Here is an 18,883-nt window from a genome sequence, read left to right as displayed (position 1 = left end):
AGCAGGCAGCAGATGCATCTCGAAGATGTGCAGGGAGAGCGCATCGTGCCATAATATGTCAGAAAAGTATTTTCTACATTAGCCGTCGTGTGGTAGTGATATTTTATTCTTCTTCAAACTTTGATTGACAGCTTTAACTCAGAACAAATGTTCTACATGCATGTAATCAATAAACTGCATGTGCATTGTCAGACTGTCATAGGTAACATCAGAGAATTCGCATATATCGTTGATGATTAATTTCTCTCTCATGTTTACTATTGTTTTAACAACACTAAAGGAAACCTTACGAAAATTGTGCACTGTATTATAAGAAATGAAATAAAACTAACGATGATAACCTTACGACGAAAGTATCTGTACACAAGCATGCCTCTATCGACACGAATTAGTAAAATACTACTCACTTAGATTTTGATAGGGTCTGTGTTTAATTGGTATGCTGTGTCATACTCAAGAGGTATGCAAATGTGGCATTTCATAAATATAGTTACGTATTCCTAGAAACCCAAAATTCGCTTGTCAGCAGCGGAAAGAGGCGTTACCTGTTGTGCAGCATTGTAAGTTTTTCAACATTGCACTATGAGCTGAAAGCATTTTCTTACGATTTCCGTATTGATGTTTGATCTGACTGCTTGTAGCTCTTTCACAGAAGGGATAAAAACGTTTCAGTCAGTGAGACTGGAACTGCGAACCGTAACAGACGCTGTTTCACATGTCAGCACGTTACCACAGAGCTGGCGAGGGGGTATGGGTCTCAGCTTCCTATTACGACGGCAATAGTAACTAGAACTCGTAAACCGCTATTTAAAGGTCGAGATTAGTTGCGATTTCCACCTGCAACGACTTTCTTGGGCTGAAAACCGTAAATTTTCAATCTTTTGTTACCCTTCAAGCTATAATAACTCAGATTATTCAATGGAAATGACAGGTAAAATCAAGTGAACTTTGAGGCTTAATTCCGTGCACACCAGGAAGTAACTCGTCGATCACAGAGTTGCCAAACATACGTTGCCTTGTTGCCAAATCTCAGTTACAGTACCAGCAGGAAGAAGACGAACCGATGTGATCCTACAGCGGTCTGGGAAGTGACCATAGCTGGTGTCTCCAAGTCGCGGCTGCTACGGCCTGGAATACGTAATGCGTCTGATTCGCTTTCTGTAACTAGGTTTAGGGACTGGAGCGTAGTTACTAATAATACTCAGAACTGACTGCAAACTGAGCATCATAAATCAGTAACTCTCATTGTTGTTTTTATATTTCTTTCGTAAGTGCACTCAAAACTAAGAAAGTTATTCACAGGCGTTTTCCTGCCTCGCCGATAGTCGAGCAGAACATACAAATAAAAATAAAAAAGAATGTGTGTGTGTGTGTGTGTGTGTGTGTGTGTGAGAGAGAGAGAGAGAGAGAGAGAGAGAGAGAGAGAGAAATAAAAAGCAATGAGAGAGTGTGTAAAAAATTGTTGTAAAGAAATTGAATCATGGTATTTAAAGAAATCTTTCATTAAAATGACACGTTCCACATCATTACGAAATGTCGTATTCATGATCTATGGAACAAGAGTTAATCTAATGTAATGTAATCTAATCTAATCACATCATATTGATTATTAGCCATGAAGAGTCATGAACTACCGAAAGTTTTGCCAATACCAGTAACCAAATCTAAACTTGAAAATAAAAGACGACAATTTTTGTAATAAACCGTGACTCCTATCAAGACCCTTTCATCCCTGTTATCTAACCACGAAAGATGTCTGATATACCTCCATTCTGAAGTAACAAAGTGTGCATGCATTTAAAGATGAAGTGCATGATGTGAAGTTCTGTGACGGAGATACGAACCCAACACGTAATCCGATTGTTAACTAAGAAAAATCAAATGTTACGTATCGGTTTTTCTTACGAGCCGCTAGGTGTCTGAATCTAAAATAAGGATACAAACTTTTGTGCCTAAGCGACAATCGAACTGCACACCTACCGCGCATCCACGAATATAGCTTAAGTATCAGTTGCTTACTCATGAACAGTAAGATGTGTGCGTGTTTGACCAGAAATAACGACACCTGTTGCGATTGTTGGCAACACATGAACAGACATTGAAATTGCGCGTTAATTTTCACTAGCAGGTGGGTGTGCACTTGATAAAGCTAGAAATGAAATTATGAATATTTTTGTACTGGATCAGGTTTCAGACCCACATACTTACCTTTGGAAGAGAGCTAGAGAAGATTGCAGTCTTGGGAAAAGGAACGAAATGACTGAACTATACTGTTCCGAGAAATTCAGATCCTCGAAAGAGGAGATACGAATTCGAATCACAGTCCAGCACCAAATTTTTAAACGTCTCTAGTTCAATCAAGTACAAGTAAAATAAGAGCCCTGTCCCTTTAAATGGCTATCGGTTCATCAAATAAAATAAAATTTTATAATGTAAGTAAGTTTACTGGCGACTGTATTTCTGTTTACCATGACTTCCGCTTTGTCATTTCCCAACGAAAACTGGCTCTGCTCAGTTGGTTATGAAGGAACGTGATGTTTAATGCGGATTCTGGATTATAACGTCTTTCTCTTGAGGTTACCAGAGGTAAAATAAATCTGTTTGTGCCTCTTAAAAGTAAATGCCTGAACCCACGCATTGCACCTGTGATAGCTCGTTCCACCAGACCATTGTGGCCACATTACCCAGCCCCAGGAGTGTGCTGTAACGGATGATGTGCTTAGCTTACAAAATTAGTCACGGTGAACGTTGCTGCTTAAGACGATTTAAGCAGAAAATAAATTCCCTCAGCTTCGACAATGTTTAAAGAAATCGTCTTATCGGCACTAAATCGTGATTTGTGATTTGTTTACCGGCTGTACTCTTCCGTATTTTGCCGGTTGGAAGGCGAAAGCTTATTGACAAATTTCACACAGAAATTACTGTTACAGTGTACTTATGGAGCCAAATGAGTCAATTGCGTATTTTCCGGTGAGAAAGAGCACTGGCAAACAGTCTTCGCTACATTAGGTTATTTAAACTGGTGTCACTCTGAGCTAGAATTTATGGTCAGCGAGTAAGTGTAAGGTCAACGTTTCGGATGCGAGTTTTGCGACTGTGAAATACTTTTATACATTATAGAAGCGAATATTAAATGTGCACTAATATTGCGAAAATTTTGTACTTGGACAGCTTAGAATGAAAATACTTCTGTTTATTGCAAAGGGAAACAATAGATTTTCTAAAACACTGTCTGTCATACACTACTTGAAACAGGTCATGTCGACCAAATCATGTGGAAGAACTAACAGCAACGTATATCGGAAGGCAGTAAGATCTCTTGCCTTTTGGTTTGTCAGTACTCGATAGCCACTTCTAGGCGAAAGTAAATGAAGAAAGGCAGTGCGTTTTTGTTACCAAGTAACGTCTTCGTCAATTACTTTAGTTTTAATGTAATCTACGAGTAATTGCTGGTGTTTGATATTAACATGAAAAGGATTCCGTAGACAGGGAAAGAACCTGTTCTTGGGAAACTACTTCTATAGTGAACACAAGATACTAAATGATGTTCAAGCACTTGTGTTACAGCAGCAGTATGAATAAAATGATATTAATAATAACAGTAATAATCGAATTATCCGGCCACTTCACACTTCACAGTGGATTTTCTCGAACTAAGAAATTTGCTGAATTTGTGAAAAATCAAAATGGCTTCACATCCAGCCTATGATGCCTAGAAGAGTCTTTACATCCTGCTGACATGGGAATAGCATAATCTCTGCGTCAGAAGCTTGCTTCTACTTGACCATTTAATAGACTCGCATTTTTTACACCGTGACTAATTTTGTAAGCTAAGCACATCATCCGTTACAGCACACTCCTGGGGCTGGGTAATGTGGCCACAATGGTCTGGTGGAACGAGCTATCACAGGTGCAATGCGTGGGTTCAGGCATTTACTTTTAAGAGGCACAAACAGATTTATTTTACCTCTGGTAACCTCAAGAGAAAGACGTTATAATCCAGAATCCGCATTAAACATCACGTTCCTTCATAACCAACTGAGCAGAGCAAGTTTTCGTTGGGAAATGACAAAGCGGAAGTTATGGTAAACAGAAATACAGTCGCCAGTAAACTTACTTACATTATAAAACTTTATTTTATTTGATGAACCGATAGCCATTTAAAGGGACAGGGCTCTTATTTTACTTGTACTTGATTGAACTAGAGACGTTTAAAAATTTGGTGCTGGACTGTGATTCGAATTCGTATCTCCTCTTTCGAGGATCTGAATCTCTCGGAACAGTATAGTTCAGTCATTTCGTTCCTTTTCCCAAGACTGCAATCTTCTCTAGCTCTCTTCCAAAGGTAAGTATGTGGGTCTGAAACCTGATCCAGTACAAAAATATTCATAATTTCATTTCTAGCTTTATCAAGTGCACACCCACCTGCTAGTGAAAATTAACGCGCAATTTCAATGTCTGTTCATGTGTTGCCAACAATCGCAACAGGTGTCGTTATTTCTGGTCAAACACGCACACATCTTACTGTTCATGAGTAAGCAACTGATACTTAAGCTATATTCGTGGATGCGCGGTAGGTGTGCAGTTCGATTGTCGCTTAGGCACAAAAGTTTGTATCCTTATTTTAGATTCAGACACCTAGCGGCTCGTAAGAAAAACCGATACGTAACATTTGATTTTTCTTAGTTAACAATCGGATTACGTGTTGGGTTCGTATCTCCGTCACAGAACTTCACATCATGCACTTCATCTTTAAATGCATGCACACTTTGTTACTTCAGAATGGAGGTATATCAGACATCTTTCGTGGTTAGATAACAGGGATGAAAGGGTCTTGATAGGAGTCACGGTTTATTACAAAAATTGTCGTCTTTTATTTTCAAGTTTAGATTTGGTTACTGGTATTGGCAAAACTTTCGGTAGTTCATGACTCTTCATGGCTAATAATCAATATGATGTGATTAGATTAGATTACATTACATTAGATTAACTCTTGTTCCATAGATCATGAATACGACATTTCGTAATGATGTGGAACGTGTCATTTTAATGAAAGATTTCTTTAAATACCATGATTCAATTTCTTTACAACAATTTTTTACACACTCTCTCATTGCTTTTTATTTCTCTCTCTCTCTCTCTCTCTCTCTCTCTCTCTCTCTCTCACACACACACACACACACACACACACACACACACACACACATTCTTTTTTATTTTTATTTGTATGTTCTGCTCGACTATCGGCGAGGCAGGAAAACGCCTGTGAATGACTTTCTTAGTTTTGAGTGCACTTACGAAAGAAATATAAAAACAACAATGAGAGTTACTGATTTATGATGCTCAGTTTGCAGTCAGTTCTGAGTATTATTAGTAACTACGCTCCAGTCCCTAAACCTAGTTACAGAAAGCGAATCAGACGCATTACGTATTCCAGGCCGTAGCAGCCGCGACTTGGAGACACCAGCTATGGTCACTTCCCAGACCGCTGTAGGATCACATCGGTTCGTCTTCTTCCTGCTGGTACTGTAACTGAGATTTGGCAACAAGGCAACGTATGTTTGGCAACTCTGTGATCGACGAGTTACTTCCTGGTGTGCACGGAATTAAGCCTCAAAGTTCACTTGATTTTACCTGTCATTTCCATTGAATAATCTGAGTTATTATAGCTTGAAGGGTAACAAAAGATTGAAAATTTACGGTTTTCAGCCCAAGAAAGTCGTTGCAGGTGGAAATCGCAACTAATCTCGACCTTTAAATAGCGGTTTACGAGTTCTAGTTACTATTGCCGTCGTAATAGGAAGCTGAGACCCATACCCCTTCGCCATCTCTGTGGTAACGTGCTGACATGTGAAACAGCGTCTGTTACGGTTCGCAGTTCCAGTCTCACTGACTGAAACGTTTTTATCCCTTCTGTGAAAGAGCTACAAGCAGTCAGATCAAACATCAATACGGAAATCGTAAGAAAATGCTTTCAGCTCATAGTGCAATGTTGAAAAACTTACAATGCTGCACAACAGGTAACGCCTCTTTCCGCTGCTGACAAGCGAATTTTGGGTTTCTAGGAATACGTAACTATATTTATGAAATGCCACATTTGCATACCTCTTGAGTATGACACAGCATACCAATTAAACACAGACCCTATCAAAATCTAAGTGAGTAGTATTTTACTAATTCGTGTCGATAGAGGCATGCTTGTGTACAGATACTTTCGTCGTAAGGTTATCATCGTTAGTTTTATTTCATTTCTTATAATACAGTGCACAATTTTCGTAAGGTTTCCTTTAGTGTTGTTAAAACAATAGTAAACATGAGAGAGAAATTAATCATCAACGATATATGCGAATTCTCTGATGTTACCTATGACAGTCTGACAATGCACATGCAGTTTATTGATTACATGCATGTAGAACATTTGTTCTGAGTTAAAGCTGTCAATCAAAGTTTGAAGAAGAATAAAATATCACTACCACACGACGGCTAATGTAGAAAATACTTTTCTGACATATTATGGCACGATGCGCTCTCCCTGCACATCTTCGAGATGCATCTGCTGCCTGCTGTCTATTAAACCTGAATAGGACAAAATGTCACAGTAGTTAGTCCTTTTTCCACATGCGACTACTTTGGGTTGAGAAGTGAAGGGAATTTGTTCAAAGTTCCATTAGATTGATAACTTCAGCAGAGAGCAGAATTGCGTTTTAAAAAATGTAGCACTGAATGTATTCGAACTCGCGACATCTTATCTATGCTACAAGCTGACACGGAACTACAACAGCTCCAGAGCTCAGCAACTATTCCTTCAGAACTTTTGGATTCCACAGCACTGTGAGATTATGCATATGGCCATGTCTTCACTTCTGAGAGACAAACAGTTACAGCTTTTCTTTTGGACTGAACGACGTTTTCTAGTAACAGATAGCGCAATAGAATAGCTCAAGTGAAAAGGAACACTTCTTATTTAAACTTCTGCATCCTACAATGTTGGCAGTTGTGTGTAGGTGGCAGTAACGTGATTTTATTTCTGTGATTACAAAATAGTCGAATGTATGCACTGGGTAGCCGAGGCAGCTAGTTCATGGTGATTCGGTCAACCAAGTAAATGAATTTACTGAACATGCTGCAAATTACTACAGGGAGCCTGTGTGTCAGAATTCTCATCCAGTGTGGCACAACTGCGTTACGATAGAAAAATGACTCGCAGAGAAGAGGATTTCGTGGTCTGTTGGACGGATGGTAGGTTGTTATACCTATGGTCTGGGTTCGATTCCCACTTCTGTCAATGATTTTAGATAGGGAGAGACAGATTCCATTCTCTCCTGGCTACACCAAGTGAAGGAGATATAATGGCTGCATGGTCAGAAAATTCACATTAAAGATGATATTCCTTCTTTACCAAGTAGACGGTAGGTTGAACCACAATAAAGTCTGGAGTGGCGACATGTAGAAACTCTACCACCAGTAACCTTTCTTATACTAGTTATTTATTTCAAGTGACGACACAAACGCTATGTATGGTCACAGGACACTTATTCCATCTTTTATTTGAGCTTCTGTATGTCGATAAAATTGGTTCTGAACTGGGAATGCAACTCAGACCGCCCTTAACGCGGAATTTGATCCCTTCGTGGCAATACAGCTCGGCTACAATTTGTTGTTTGTTCAAAACTGCAGATTCCTCAACACCTTCACATATTATGCGTGAATGGGATCGAATCCTGGCCCGGCACTAAAGATTTAATTATGTATTATCAAGCTCTAGCATGAGAACACCTGTCTGCTGGTGGATAATAATTTTGATTTTTAATGTATTTTCATTCGCTGTCACACTAACGATATCTGACGTTTTTAACTCCCAGTGAGACACAGAACTATTTGCGAGATGACTGTAAGTTCAAGATGCTATTCTGAGCAGCTGGTGGAGAAAAATTCGGTAGCTGACGTCTCTTTGTGTGTAGTCAACAACGATATGTGTGGGGCTCTATTCCCAGTGAGCGCTGAACTCTTCGTCATATTATTTCAGTTCAAACATGCTCACATGTCACTGCTGGTGCAACAAACCCATATTTAACGTTAGTTTTCTCTAGAATATAACAGCGATAGGTGCCGGGTTGGAGTCCTGGGAAGGAAAAAATTAATTTTTCGTCTCGTCATTTCAGTTATAACATCTAGTTACTGCCGCGAAATTCCGATATGTCACATTTGACTGTGCTTCGATAGCAATCCGATTAGGTTCCGGGTTCGAATCCGTGTCCAACACACAGCTTTACCTCACGGCATTTCAAGTAAGTTACTTGTGAAGAAGCAATATTTAACATCTCTCGTAGTTCGTTAACAGGGACAATAGATGCTGGGTAGGAATTCGCGTCTGTTAAAAATGTTTGCGTTATGCAATTTAAAGTTGATATTTGCTAACTGATACTGTCTAAAATCGAGGTATATCACTCTCTGTATGCCTAATCAGGAATGACTGTTAGTTTCCGTCAGTCACGAAATCTTTGCTTAGTCTGCATGAGCTGGGTTTGAATCCATATGCAGAACATGACGGTTCGTCGTGTCATTTAATGTTCATACATATTCTCAACTAGCTGCTCGTGAATAACTTAAATTTTTAATGTCATTTTGTGTTAAATGGTTCAAATGGCTCTGAGCACCATGGGACTTAACTTCTAAGGTCATCAGTCCCCTAGAACTTAGAACTACTTAAACCTAACTAACCTAAGGACATCACACACATCCATGCCCGAGACAGGATTCGAACCTGCGACCGTAGCGGTCACGCGGTTCCAGACTGAAGCGCCTAGAACCGCACGGCCACATCGGCCGGCCCCCACCATCTGGTATCAATGCATTACCTTATAATCCATTATATATAATCATTTTCATAGTACACTTGATATTATAGATGAGTAGGACACAAGACAGGACATAGATAATGTCCGTTTGACGTCAACAGTGTGTAACATTTTACTTTTTTGAATAGGACAATGTTCCTCTCCAATAATTTTTAGATTAGTTACAATAAGCTTACGCTGCAAGAGAATTCGCTTGTATTTTTCAATATGTGGTCTGTTGTCGGTTTGAAGGCCTTCCATAACATCGGCAACGTAGTGCAACTCCACCGAGAGCTGTCTGGAGTAGGGTGGGGTTAGCTATGTGAAAGTTGCGAGCTGTCGAAGACGATCTTCATATTCCTAATGCGATTAGGACATCGTATGCTCTTGACGACGTTTAGCACCTGTGCGGTCAGTCACCCAATTTCAGAATTCATTTTGAGTAATCCTGCTAAATTCCCAAAATACTGTCTTTTTATATTGATGAGTAATATGGATAGTCGTCACGTTCATGTGCCGTCTACAACGCAAATTTAATGTTACTATCCTAGGAACTAACCTGCAATACGTTTTGTATTTCATAATCGGAACCATCTGCATTAACCGTCATCAGAGCAATGTCAGGGAACAGAGTGCAGCAGTGCCTACTTGAGGACCTGCTTGAGTCGTGTTCTAAGGAAAGGGTAGTTGCTGGTTCACATTATATTACACTAGCGAGAAGTACCGACTTTTCCTTTTCTCTGCAAACATCCAGAACTAAATTCAGTAACTAAATGCTAAGAATATATTTTCATTGTGCCAACTCGAAGATCAATAGATATGGATATAGATATAGATTTTTATATTTAAAGCCATTCTCTTTCTGCGTTGGAATAAACATCATTCATTATTTGCTTGTTCTTGTTACGATTGTTATTGTCATTCTCTCACTCGCAAGAGTCTTATGCTGATGCTGTATGAATAAATTATGCCATTGGATACAAAGCGGTTTAGTTTTGAGACCTAACCCACGAGGGGGGAAGGCACAGTGGTCTGCTTCAGGAATTCCAAGCAATAAAACACAAAAAACAACCCAGGAAGGGTTCGAACAGCTACTTTCACGCAGAGACATGCATTTGGAATCTGTTCATCGTTACGGGGTCAAACAAGAGGGTAACATTACTGAAACAATGATCGGGCTACTTAGTATATAATAGAGCATACAGATTTCAAGGAGGAAACGTATGAAGACGCAGACTTCCTCGTTATCAATATGTGCGGCATATCTTTCGTGTTAACGAAAGTAAATTCCCGCTTTACCTCTTCTTACGTGTCAAATGAAATGAATGCCATGAGGAATAGAATATTTGTTGACTGCGTCTCTTCTTGCTTCCATCCTTACCAACATATTTCTTCATTCTCGTGGTAATCATGACAATCTATGTGCATGCTGCAAACGATTGCAAGTGGACAAATTCGACATCGAGGTGCAAAGCGTTTGGTATCTTACATTATATTCAATTCGAATAAGATTCCGGTGTATTTTTACTTCGTTTGTATTTTTAGATGATTATGAACGTTACGGAAATTTATCTCACATGCTTTATGTTGAATGAGAAACATTGAATGATCCGTTTTGCTTTCCCTACGTTGAAATGATATAATGTCGGCGTCAACAGCCTTCTTCCACGCCGGAAGCTGAAACTTGTATCATTCTGGATTAATGATAATTGAATGTCTCATATGTATACATAGCCCACAAGGCGACGTCAGAAACCACCAGGGGAGAACGCCGCATAAAAACCAAACGTGCGCGCGCGTCTCCACTCTGAAGAACCGTATCGGAGAATCACGGCAAGCATTTCGCTGAAGAGCTGCCTCGTCAGAGAGCCGAGAAATGGCAGCGTCGTAGCAAGTATTTGTCAACACTCTGATAGTGCATTTACTTCCGGGTGTAGGTCGGCGTTACCTCGCTAAATTCACTTAACATTCGTTTTCCACATCGAAGACTCGTACGATATAATCCACTGCAAGATGACACAATTAGAAAGTATATTTAATTTCTGGACTCCAAGAACGGCGTTCTTCACATAAGTAACACCTGTTTGTGTGTGCATTCGGGAGGACGATGGTGCAATCCCGCGCCCGGCCATCCTGATTTAGGTTTTCAATGATTTCCCTAAATCGCTTCAGGCAAATGCCGGGATGGTTCCTTAGGAAGGGCACGGCCGATTTCCTTCCCCATCCTTCCCTAATCCGAGCTTGTGCTCCGTCTCTAATGACATCGTTGTCGACGGGACGTTAAAACAGTAATCTCCACCTCCTCTGTTTCTGTGTTTAAGGTTGCGTTTTGAGGCTCAGGCAACATCGCAGTGACTATAGTCCGCCCCTGGCCGCCAGTGTGTCGTTAGCTCAGAGGTTCCCTTGTGCGTTGCAGTGCTTGTACTATAAGTTCGAATCACGGTAGAAGCCGCTGACTAAAACCTTTTATTTTCCATTTTAATTAATGGAGTTGCAAACTGCTAGTAAAAATTTCTTATGCGAAATCTGAAGAATGCCTTTAAACATCAATCTTCGTCCGATTTCGACTTAGTAAATTAAGTTAATATCATGGATTTCTGCTTTGCAAATTCCAAGGTGCTTCACTGTAAAATAGGTCCTGAAAAGATTCAAACCGACTGTCAACGATATAAATTTGAGCTTTGTTCGTCATATAGGTCTAACATGTCAGAAGGTTGTTTATGAAGTGCACATGTTCATTAATATAGTTCACATCTTCTAAATTTTTGCAATAGCGTTTAACTGTAGACGTTTTCTAACACCGGCGTTAGCAATTCCTTTCCGTTCTCTGAAACCTTCAAAACGACAAATTTTTCTGGTTTAAATCTGATGACCTTAACTATCACTTCCGATCAACAATAAATACTTCATGAACCCATACATGGAACTCCAAATGTGCAGTGTGCCTGCACTGCTACAGAGCATGCATTGCAAGGTATTCACACAGTTTATCGCATAGACTTACCATAAGGAATGAAACAAGAACTGTAATACACTTTACACCACAGACGCTCACTCTGGCTTGACGAAAACATCCAAACATTGACCAAAAGTTGCACAAATAATTAAGTTTGAAAGGAAAAGAAACGAGGTATGAAGCATTTATAAATTCATCGAATGTAGTGAGGTGGTTTAATTTCGTCCCAGTCTATAAAATTAATTTCGGGCCATACTCAGCTCTTGCCGATTACCCGCCTACTAATCAGGGCGTCTGTCTCCGTTGCTTTTGAGCGTGAATGGAAATTGTAGAAATTTTCTGTGGAGCAACATTTAATAATAAAGCGTTTTAAATCATCAAAAGCGATGAGCGGTAGCAGGCGCTTTCGATAAAGAACGGGGGAGTGCAGCGCCGCTGCTGTCGCCACGGCCGCTGCCAGTAGCCAGCAAATGGATCCTGGAGCTTTGCCGCATACGGCGTCCAGAGGAGGACAGTCTGCAGGAAATCTGCCGCAAAATCGTTACTAGATAAAATTTTGATATCGGTGTGTCACAAAGCGAAATAGATTGAATCTGCGCTACCATTACATTCACGTCTTCAGCATTCAGACAGAAGAGGCTATAAAAATATTTTATGCCAGCTGTTCTCGATCCACTGACATTATGAACAGAAACAAAGCACGCTACCGCTAGACCACAGGCGTAATCAGCCTAGAGTCTCTCTATCTTGGGACAAGTTTTCCTCCAGGAAGTGCCGCAGTCTACAGTGTTGCCAGATTGTGCAGATAACCGGACTTAGAGAATTAGCGAGTTGGCCAGTTTCTTTGTCCCATGTCGCGATCGGCGCGGATTTAGCCTCTGAAGCGGCCGGCCGCCGGTCAAGTTTTATGTCAAAGAGTGTACTCAAACAGTTTTCTCTTTGCTTATTCTGATCATCATTAAAAAGACACACAATATTTTTAGCGCAACGCAATCTGACTTTCAATAATCCCTACAAAAGAATGGCTCTGACTAATACTAACCTACACGTTTCATGAATCACTTACCTCACCCCTCGAACCACTGCAATACAGCGAGCGCCAATACTGCCAGCTAAATGAAAGATTCTAACTACTGAAGGCACTAACAACTGATAGGCGTTGTTAGCAAATGAAAGATTTTGATAGAGAACAAACAATGTATTTACCTTAATAATGTTCAAAAGTCATAATATATATCAGTTTATGACATCCAGTCTTACAAATTTCCTTTTTCTGACGCACACCCGTCCAGATCGTCCGCTCTCAGAACTCTGGCATCTCACTCCCCACATCCACCACTGCTGGCGGCTCACCTCCAACTGCCCAACGCTACGCGCTGTTCGCATCCAGCTGCCCAACACTACAATAGCGAATATTCCAACAATGAGTCCAACCACCAACAGACTGCACACCATGGAGGTATAAGGAGAGGAGATGCCATGACGTCACAAACTTGAAGCCGACAGAAACCGAGCTCCGCCATTGCAGTTTGGTCAGAAGACTCGTTTCCGATTGTGCTACTGTGTAGAGCTGCTGAAGGTTTTTTTCATTTTAAAATGCCGGTTTGCGTTGTTTACGGGTGTACTAACCGTTGGAATAGTGCTACCAAGTTAAAAGGAATCACGTTCCATGCGTAAGTGGCCCCGTTCGTAAAATATTGTCGTTTATATTCGTGAGATGTGCGGCCTTGTTTACGTTTTGTGAAACTGTTTTCTTCTTATTTTATTTCAGATTTCCGATCAATGAAGCTCGTAGGGCTCTGTGGGCTCATATGCTTATTTTTCTTGACAAAGCACAAACGATGTTTGTATTTACAAATGAAATTTTGTATAAGTGTGTAAACGAGTAAGAAATATCATCCGGTATGTAAACTAGCATAGCTTTCGGGTTCTGCTTTCAGTTTACATCGACACAAATACAGTAAAAGGTGATTTGAGTTTGAAAAGAGCTTTGTACACTGTTATTTTTCATCATTCGAAGTTCGTATCCAAAAGAAACACTTAAGTTAACGAGACCAAATCAGTTGTATTGCTGGGGCAAAAACGCATTAACAACAAAACGAAAACACCTGAAAAAGCTATTCTGACGTTGTGTTATGCAAGTAAACATTGTAACACTCATCATCTGAAATTATTTCGCAGACATAACGTTAAATATGAAGAACACGCAATTCTAACAAGAGCTCTGTCACTGTTTTGACCAACCAAACATGGCGGCCCACCGGCTTCAAACAGACGTACAGCAGACGGCCATAGTGCCATCTCCCCTCCTTATACCTCCATGCTGCACACAGCGCAGTCAGCGATTTTGATACAGAGCACTACGTGGCGTTACCAACAGAAAAACCTAAACAGCCTACTTGCAATATGCAGAAAAATGAACGATCACAATTTCAAGAAAACTGGATGAGTTACTCAAGAGAAAGGGCCTCACAAATTCAGGTAGTCAGTAAAGCTTTTGTCCACCTCTAGCCGTTATGCAGGCAATTATTGGAGTTGCCGTTGATAGTTTTTGAATGTGCATCGGCCAAATTGTATCCACTTGGCGTTATATCGTCATTGTTCCGAGTTGGGCAATGCCCATAATGATCCAATCGTTTTGAGTCGGGCCGAGGTAGGGTTTGGCAAGCACGAAGACAAGCAACAGGAACTGTCGCCGTGTCGGGCGGGCATTATCTTGTCGAAATGCAAGCCCAGGACATGCTTGGCGTGAAGGGCAACAAAACGGCGCGTAGAATATCGTCGACATAGTGCTGTGCTGTAAGGAGGCTGCGAATAACAATCGAAGGTATCCTGCTGTGAAGTGAAATTTTACCACAGTTCTGGCTGTAATGCCGTAAGACGGACGACAGTCAAGTTGGTATTCCACCGTCGTTTGGGGCATCTTCAGACACGACTTTGCTGGTTATCGGCGCTCAGTCTGAAGCGGGACTCTCCACTGAAGACAGTTCCGCTCTAGTCAATAAGATTTCAGGCCCAAAGTGCTCGACACCGCTGCAGAAGGCCTTGTCGGTGTACAGAGATCAATGGCAGTCGGAACAAAGGGTATCGCGAGCTCAGCCGCCTTCGTGTAAGCCGCCTATTAGCAGACGTTGTGCTCACTGAAGCACCACTTACAGTTCGGATTGAAAGTAATGATGAATCCCCAGGTCTCTGAGCAATTGCTCGTTCCTGACGTTCTGTCGTCTAGCCCGGTCGACCGGTCTTTTTCTTGACGTTGTGTTCGGCCATTGTTCACACATTCCTGTCAACATCACCGAATAGTGGTATCGCTCCTATTCAAATGTCAAGCGATTTGCCGATTATTCCAAACGGTTTGTTTATCTCAACTGCACGTCGTCTCTCAAATGCTGACATCTGCAAGTATTGTTCATGCTCCTGTCTACGAACCACTGTCCAAAAGAGTACACTAAATTAAATTTGTAGACTTTATGCCCTGGCACCGACATGTCCTCCGTTTATTGTTCTTTCCTGCTGGGCGATGAAACTGCGCTCCAGCATCACACATTCATCCTTTCGATCGCCGAAGTATACGATTTTGCATTTTCCGTCGATACGTGTGAGACCAGTTTGTACTTCCTCGTTTTATTAGTCTCAGACTGTAATTTCGTAAGTGTAGTAGTAACTTTCCATGCTTTCAAGTTACACAAAAAAAGAAATTGGAAATGAGCGTATGGCGTCAATGGCCGGGAGTTCCGAATCTCCACATTGGGCGACAATGGGGATGAAATGATGATGAAGGCAGCACAGCACCCAGGCCCTGAGGGGAGAAAATCTCCCTCCCCAGGCGGGAATCAAACCCAGGCCCCCGTGGGTGGCAATCCAACGTGATGACCGTTTTTTTTTTTTGTTTTTTTCCCTTCCTTAATCTCATTTTGTTCGTTGCACCTGCTCGGAGCGGACGTCGCAAGACACCCGTTTAAGTTCGTTGTTGATCGATTAACTCAGTCTTTTTATTACAGATGGCAGCTAACCCTCTGACCGAACACCCTGAGCTACCTTGCCGTCATCCGTTCAGCTATTGGCGTGGACGTCAAGTTACACAAATGTACCATCTAAAGTAGAATAATCTCGTGTAAACGAACATACACAGGGTGATTTTTTCCGCCGTGAACAAACTCTAGGAACAGATCGATGACAGGACACGGAACAAAAAATGTCTAATGAATTTATTTCCGGAAATGCTTGATTCGAAACACACCAGAGACATTCGTCAGTGTGCGTCAGAATCTTGTTCGCCGTTGTCATGCTTGCATTGAGGTTGATGCCCGTCAATTTCAGCACATTTTGTAAGATACAGTACAAGTGGTACGTTCATTGTAACAATGATGGTATTCTCTGTTAACTGTAACTAATTTAAATAAAAATGTACGCAGTAACGTGATTTTATCCCTATTATCTCCTTAATATGGCTTCTCCGGCACCAGGTTTCCTACCTCAAATTGTTCAGTGGAGCATCCTCTACGTCCTGTTAAATTTTTGGACGGTCTTACGGAAACATTCTGTATAAGCTCAAGCAAAATTTTTAAACTCGATTTGCTCCAAAACGGTTGAGAGTTGCAACTTCCTGTTGACGTAAGTTCAGGTCCTAGTCGTGTCCTACACATGTCAAGTCGTCAGTATGAATAAAAATGATGAGGGGAAGTTCATACGGCCCCCTTGTCAGTCGGGTATCACTTCTAGATCCTAGGTTACTACCATTTCAGAATGGATGGTGCTGATGGTGACCGGCGGGGGCGGGGGCAAGCATGAGTTTCTTAGAAGTAGATACCTTAGGGGTTGCGAAGCAACTCAAATCGCTTGCTACGGGCAAGTCTTCAGGTCCAGATTGTATACCGATTAGGTTCCTTTCAGATTACGCTGATACAATAGCTCCCTACTTAGCAATCATATACAACCGCTCGCTCACCGATAGATCTGTACCCACAGATTGGAAAATTGCGCAGGTCGCACCAGTGTTTAAGAAGGGTAGTAGGAGTAATAAATCGAACTACAGACCTATATCATTGACGTCGGTTTGCAGTAGGGTTTTGGAGCATATACTGTATTCAAACATTATGAATCACCTCGAGGGGAACGTTCTATTGATAGGTAATCAGCATGGTTTCAGAAAACATCGTTCTTATGCAACGCAGCTAGCTCTTTATTCGCACGAAGTAGTGGCCGCTATCGACAGGGGATCTCAAGTTGATTCTGTATTTCTAGATTTCCGGAAAGCTTTTGACACCGTTCCTCACAAGCGACTTCTAATCAAGCTGCGGGCCTATGGGGTATCGTCTCAGTTGTGCGACTGGATTCGTGATTTCCTGTCAGGAAGGTCGCAGTTCGTAGTAATAGACGGCAAATCATCGAGTAAAACTGAAGTGATATCAGGTGTTCCCCAGGGAAGCGTCCTGGGACCTCTGCTGTTCCTGATCTATATAAATGACCTGGATGACAATCTGAGCAATTCTCTTAGGTTGTTCGCAGATGATGCTGTAATTTACCATCTAGTAAGGTCATCCGAAGACCAGTATCAGTTGCAAAGCGATTTAGAAAAGATTGCTGTATGGTGTGGCAGGTGGCAGTTGACGCTAAATAACGAAAAGTGTGAGGTGATCCACATGAGTTCCAAAAGAAATCCGTTGGAATTCGATACTCGATAAATAGTACAATTCTCAATGCTGTCAATTCAACTAAGTAACTGGGTGTTAAAATTACGAACAACTTCAGTTGGAAAGACCACAAAGATAATATTGTGGGGAAGGCGAGCCAAAGGTTGCGTTTCATTGGCAGGACACTTAGAAGATGCAACAAGTCCACTAAAGACACAGGTTACACTACACTCGTTCGTCCTCTGTTAGAATATTGCTGCGCGGTGTGGGATCCTTGCCAGGTGGGATTGACGGAGGACATCGAAAGGGTGCAAAAAAGGGCAGTTCGTTTTGTATTATCACGTAATAGGGGAGAGAGTGTGGCAGATATGATACGCGAGTTGGGATGGAAGTCAATAACGCAAAGACGTTTATCGTCGCGGCGAGATCTATTTACGAAATTTCAGTCACCAACTTTCTCTTCCGCATGTGAAAAAATTTAGTTGAGCCCAACCTACATAGATAGGAATGATCATCAAAATAAAATAAGAGAAATCAGAGCTCGCACAGAAAGGTTTAGGTGTTCGTTTTTCCCGCGCGCTGTTCGGGAGTGGAATGGTAGAGAGACAGTATGATTGTGGTTCGATGAACCCTCTGCCAAGCACTTAAATGTGGATTGCAGAGTAATGATGTAGATGTAGATGGGAGGTCGCGGTAGGGGGGCGGTAGGGGGGGGGGACTGGTTCTGGTAAAATGATCATTTCCGAATTCCAATGAAGCAGAAACAGCAGATACAGGGAGAAAGGCGGGAGGAGAACGCGACTTGTCGCTGGTAGGCAATCGGCGGCGTTTCGCCCGGTAGGCCGCTGTGTGTGTCTGCGCTGGCGGCGTGCGTGCTGCGCGCAAACCCGCCCCGCGAGGTGGGGGCTGTATCGAGCGGCGGCGCCAGGCTGCGTATTGCGTGTGCGTGCGTGCGTGCGTGCGTGCGTGGGCGTGCGCTCGCGGCGGCAGTCCGGTCCCTTTGTGCGGGCGCGGCCGCCGAGGGCAGTATGAATATGGAACGAGCCGCGAGCACCATCGATAGCGCGCCATGCCGCGCCATAACAGCACCACGGGCCGTGCCGGCGTCCCACCAATCATTATTCACCTCCCGCCCAGCGCGCCGCTGCGCTCTGCACTCGAAGCGATCGTTAGCCAATCTTTCTGCACCGTCCTGTTACCGCCTCTCGTCTCTGCCCTCACCCACCTGTCTCGGTGACGCCACAAATTCCTCGCAAGGGAACCTCCCCATCGCACCGCCCTCAGATTTAGTTATAAGGTGGCACAATGGGTAGGCCTTGAAAAACTGAACACAGATCAACTGAGAAAACAGGAAGAAGTTGTGTCGAAGTATGAAAAAAATGAGCAAAATATACGAACTGAGTAGTCCATGCGCAAGATAGGCAACATCAAGGTTAGTGTGAGCTCAGGAGCGCCGT

The 18,883-nt window shown here is 42.1% G+C and overlaps 1 protein-coding gene across 1 annotated transcript in view; it reads right to left on the bottom strand.

The window, feature by feature from the left end:
• LOC126106241 (uncharacterized) overlaps nucleotides 1-18,483 on the bottom strand; it is a 245,450-nt gene extending 226,967 nt beyond the window's left edge. Inside the window, exon 1 of the mRNA XM_049912468.1 lies at nucleotides 18,229-18,483. Within this exon, the coding sequence (XP_049768425.1) occupies nucleotides 18,229-18,483 (255 nt within the window). The remainder of the gene's footprint in view (nucleotides 1-18,228) is intronic.
• Nucleotides 18,484-18,883: the final 400 nt, after the last annotated feature.

This window comes from Schistocerca cancellata, chromosome 10, assembly GCF_023864275.1.
Source record: "Schistocerca cancellata isolate TAMUIC-IGC-003103 chromosome 10, iqSchCanc2.1, whole genome shotgun sequence".
NCBI lineage: Eukaryota > Metazoa > Arthropoda > Insecta > Orthoptera > Acrididae > Schistocerca > Schistocerca cancellata.
This window is presented reverse-complemented; position numbering and strand designations above follow the sequence as displayed.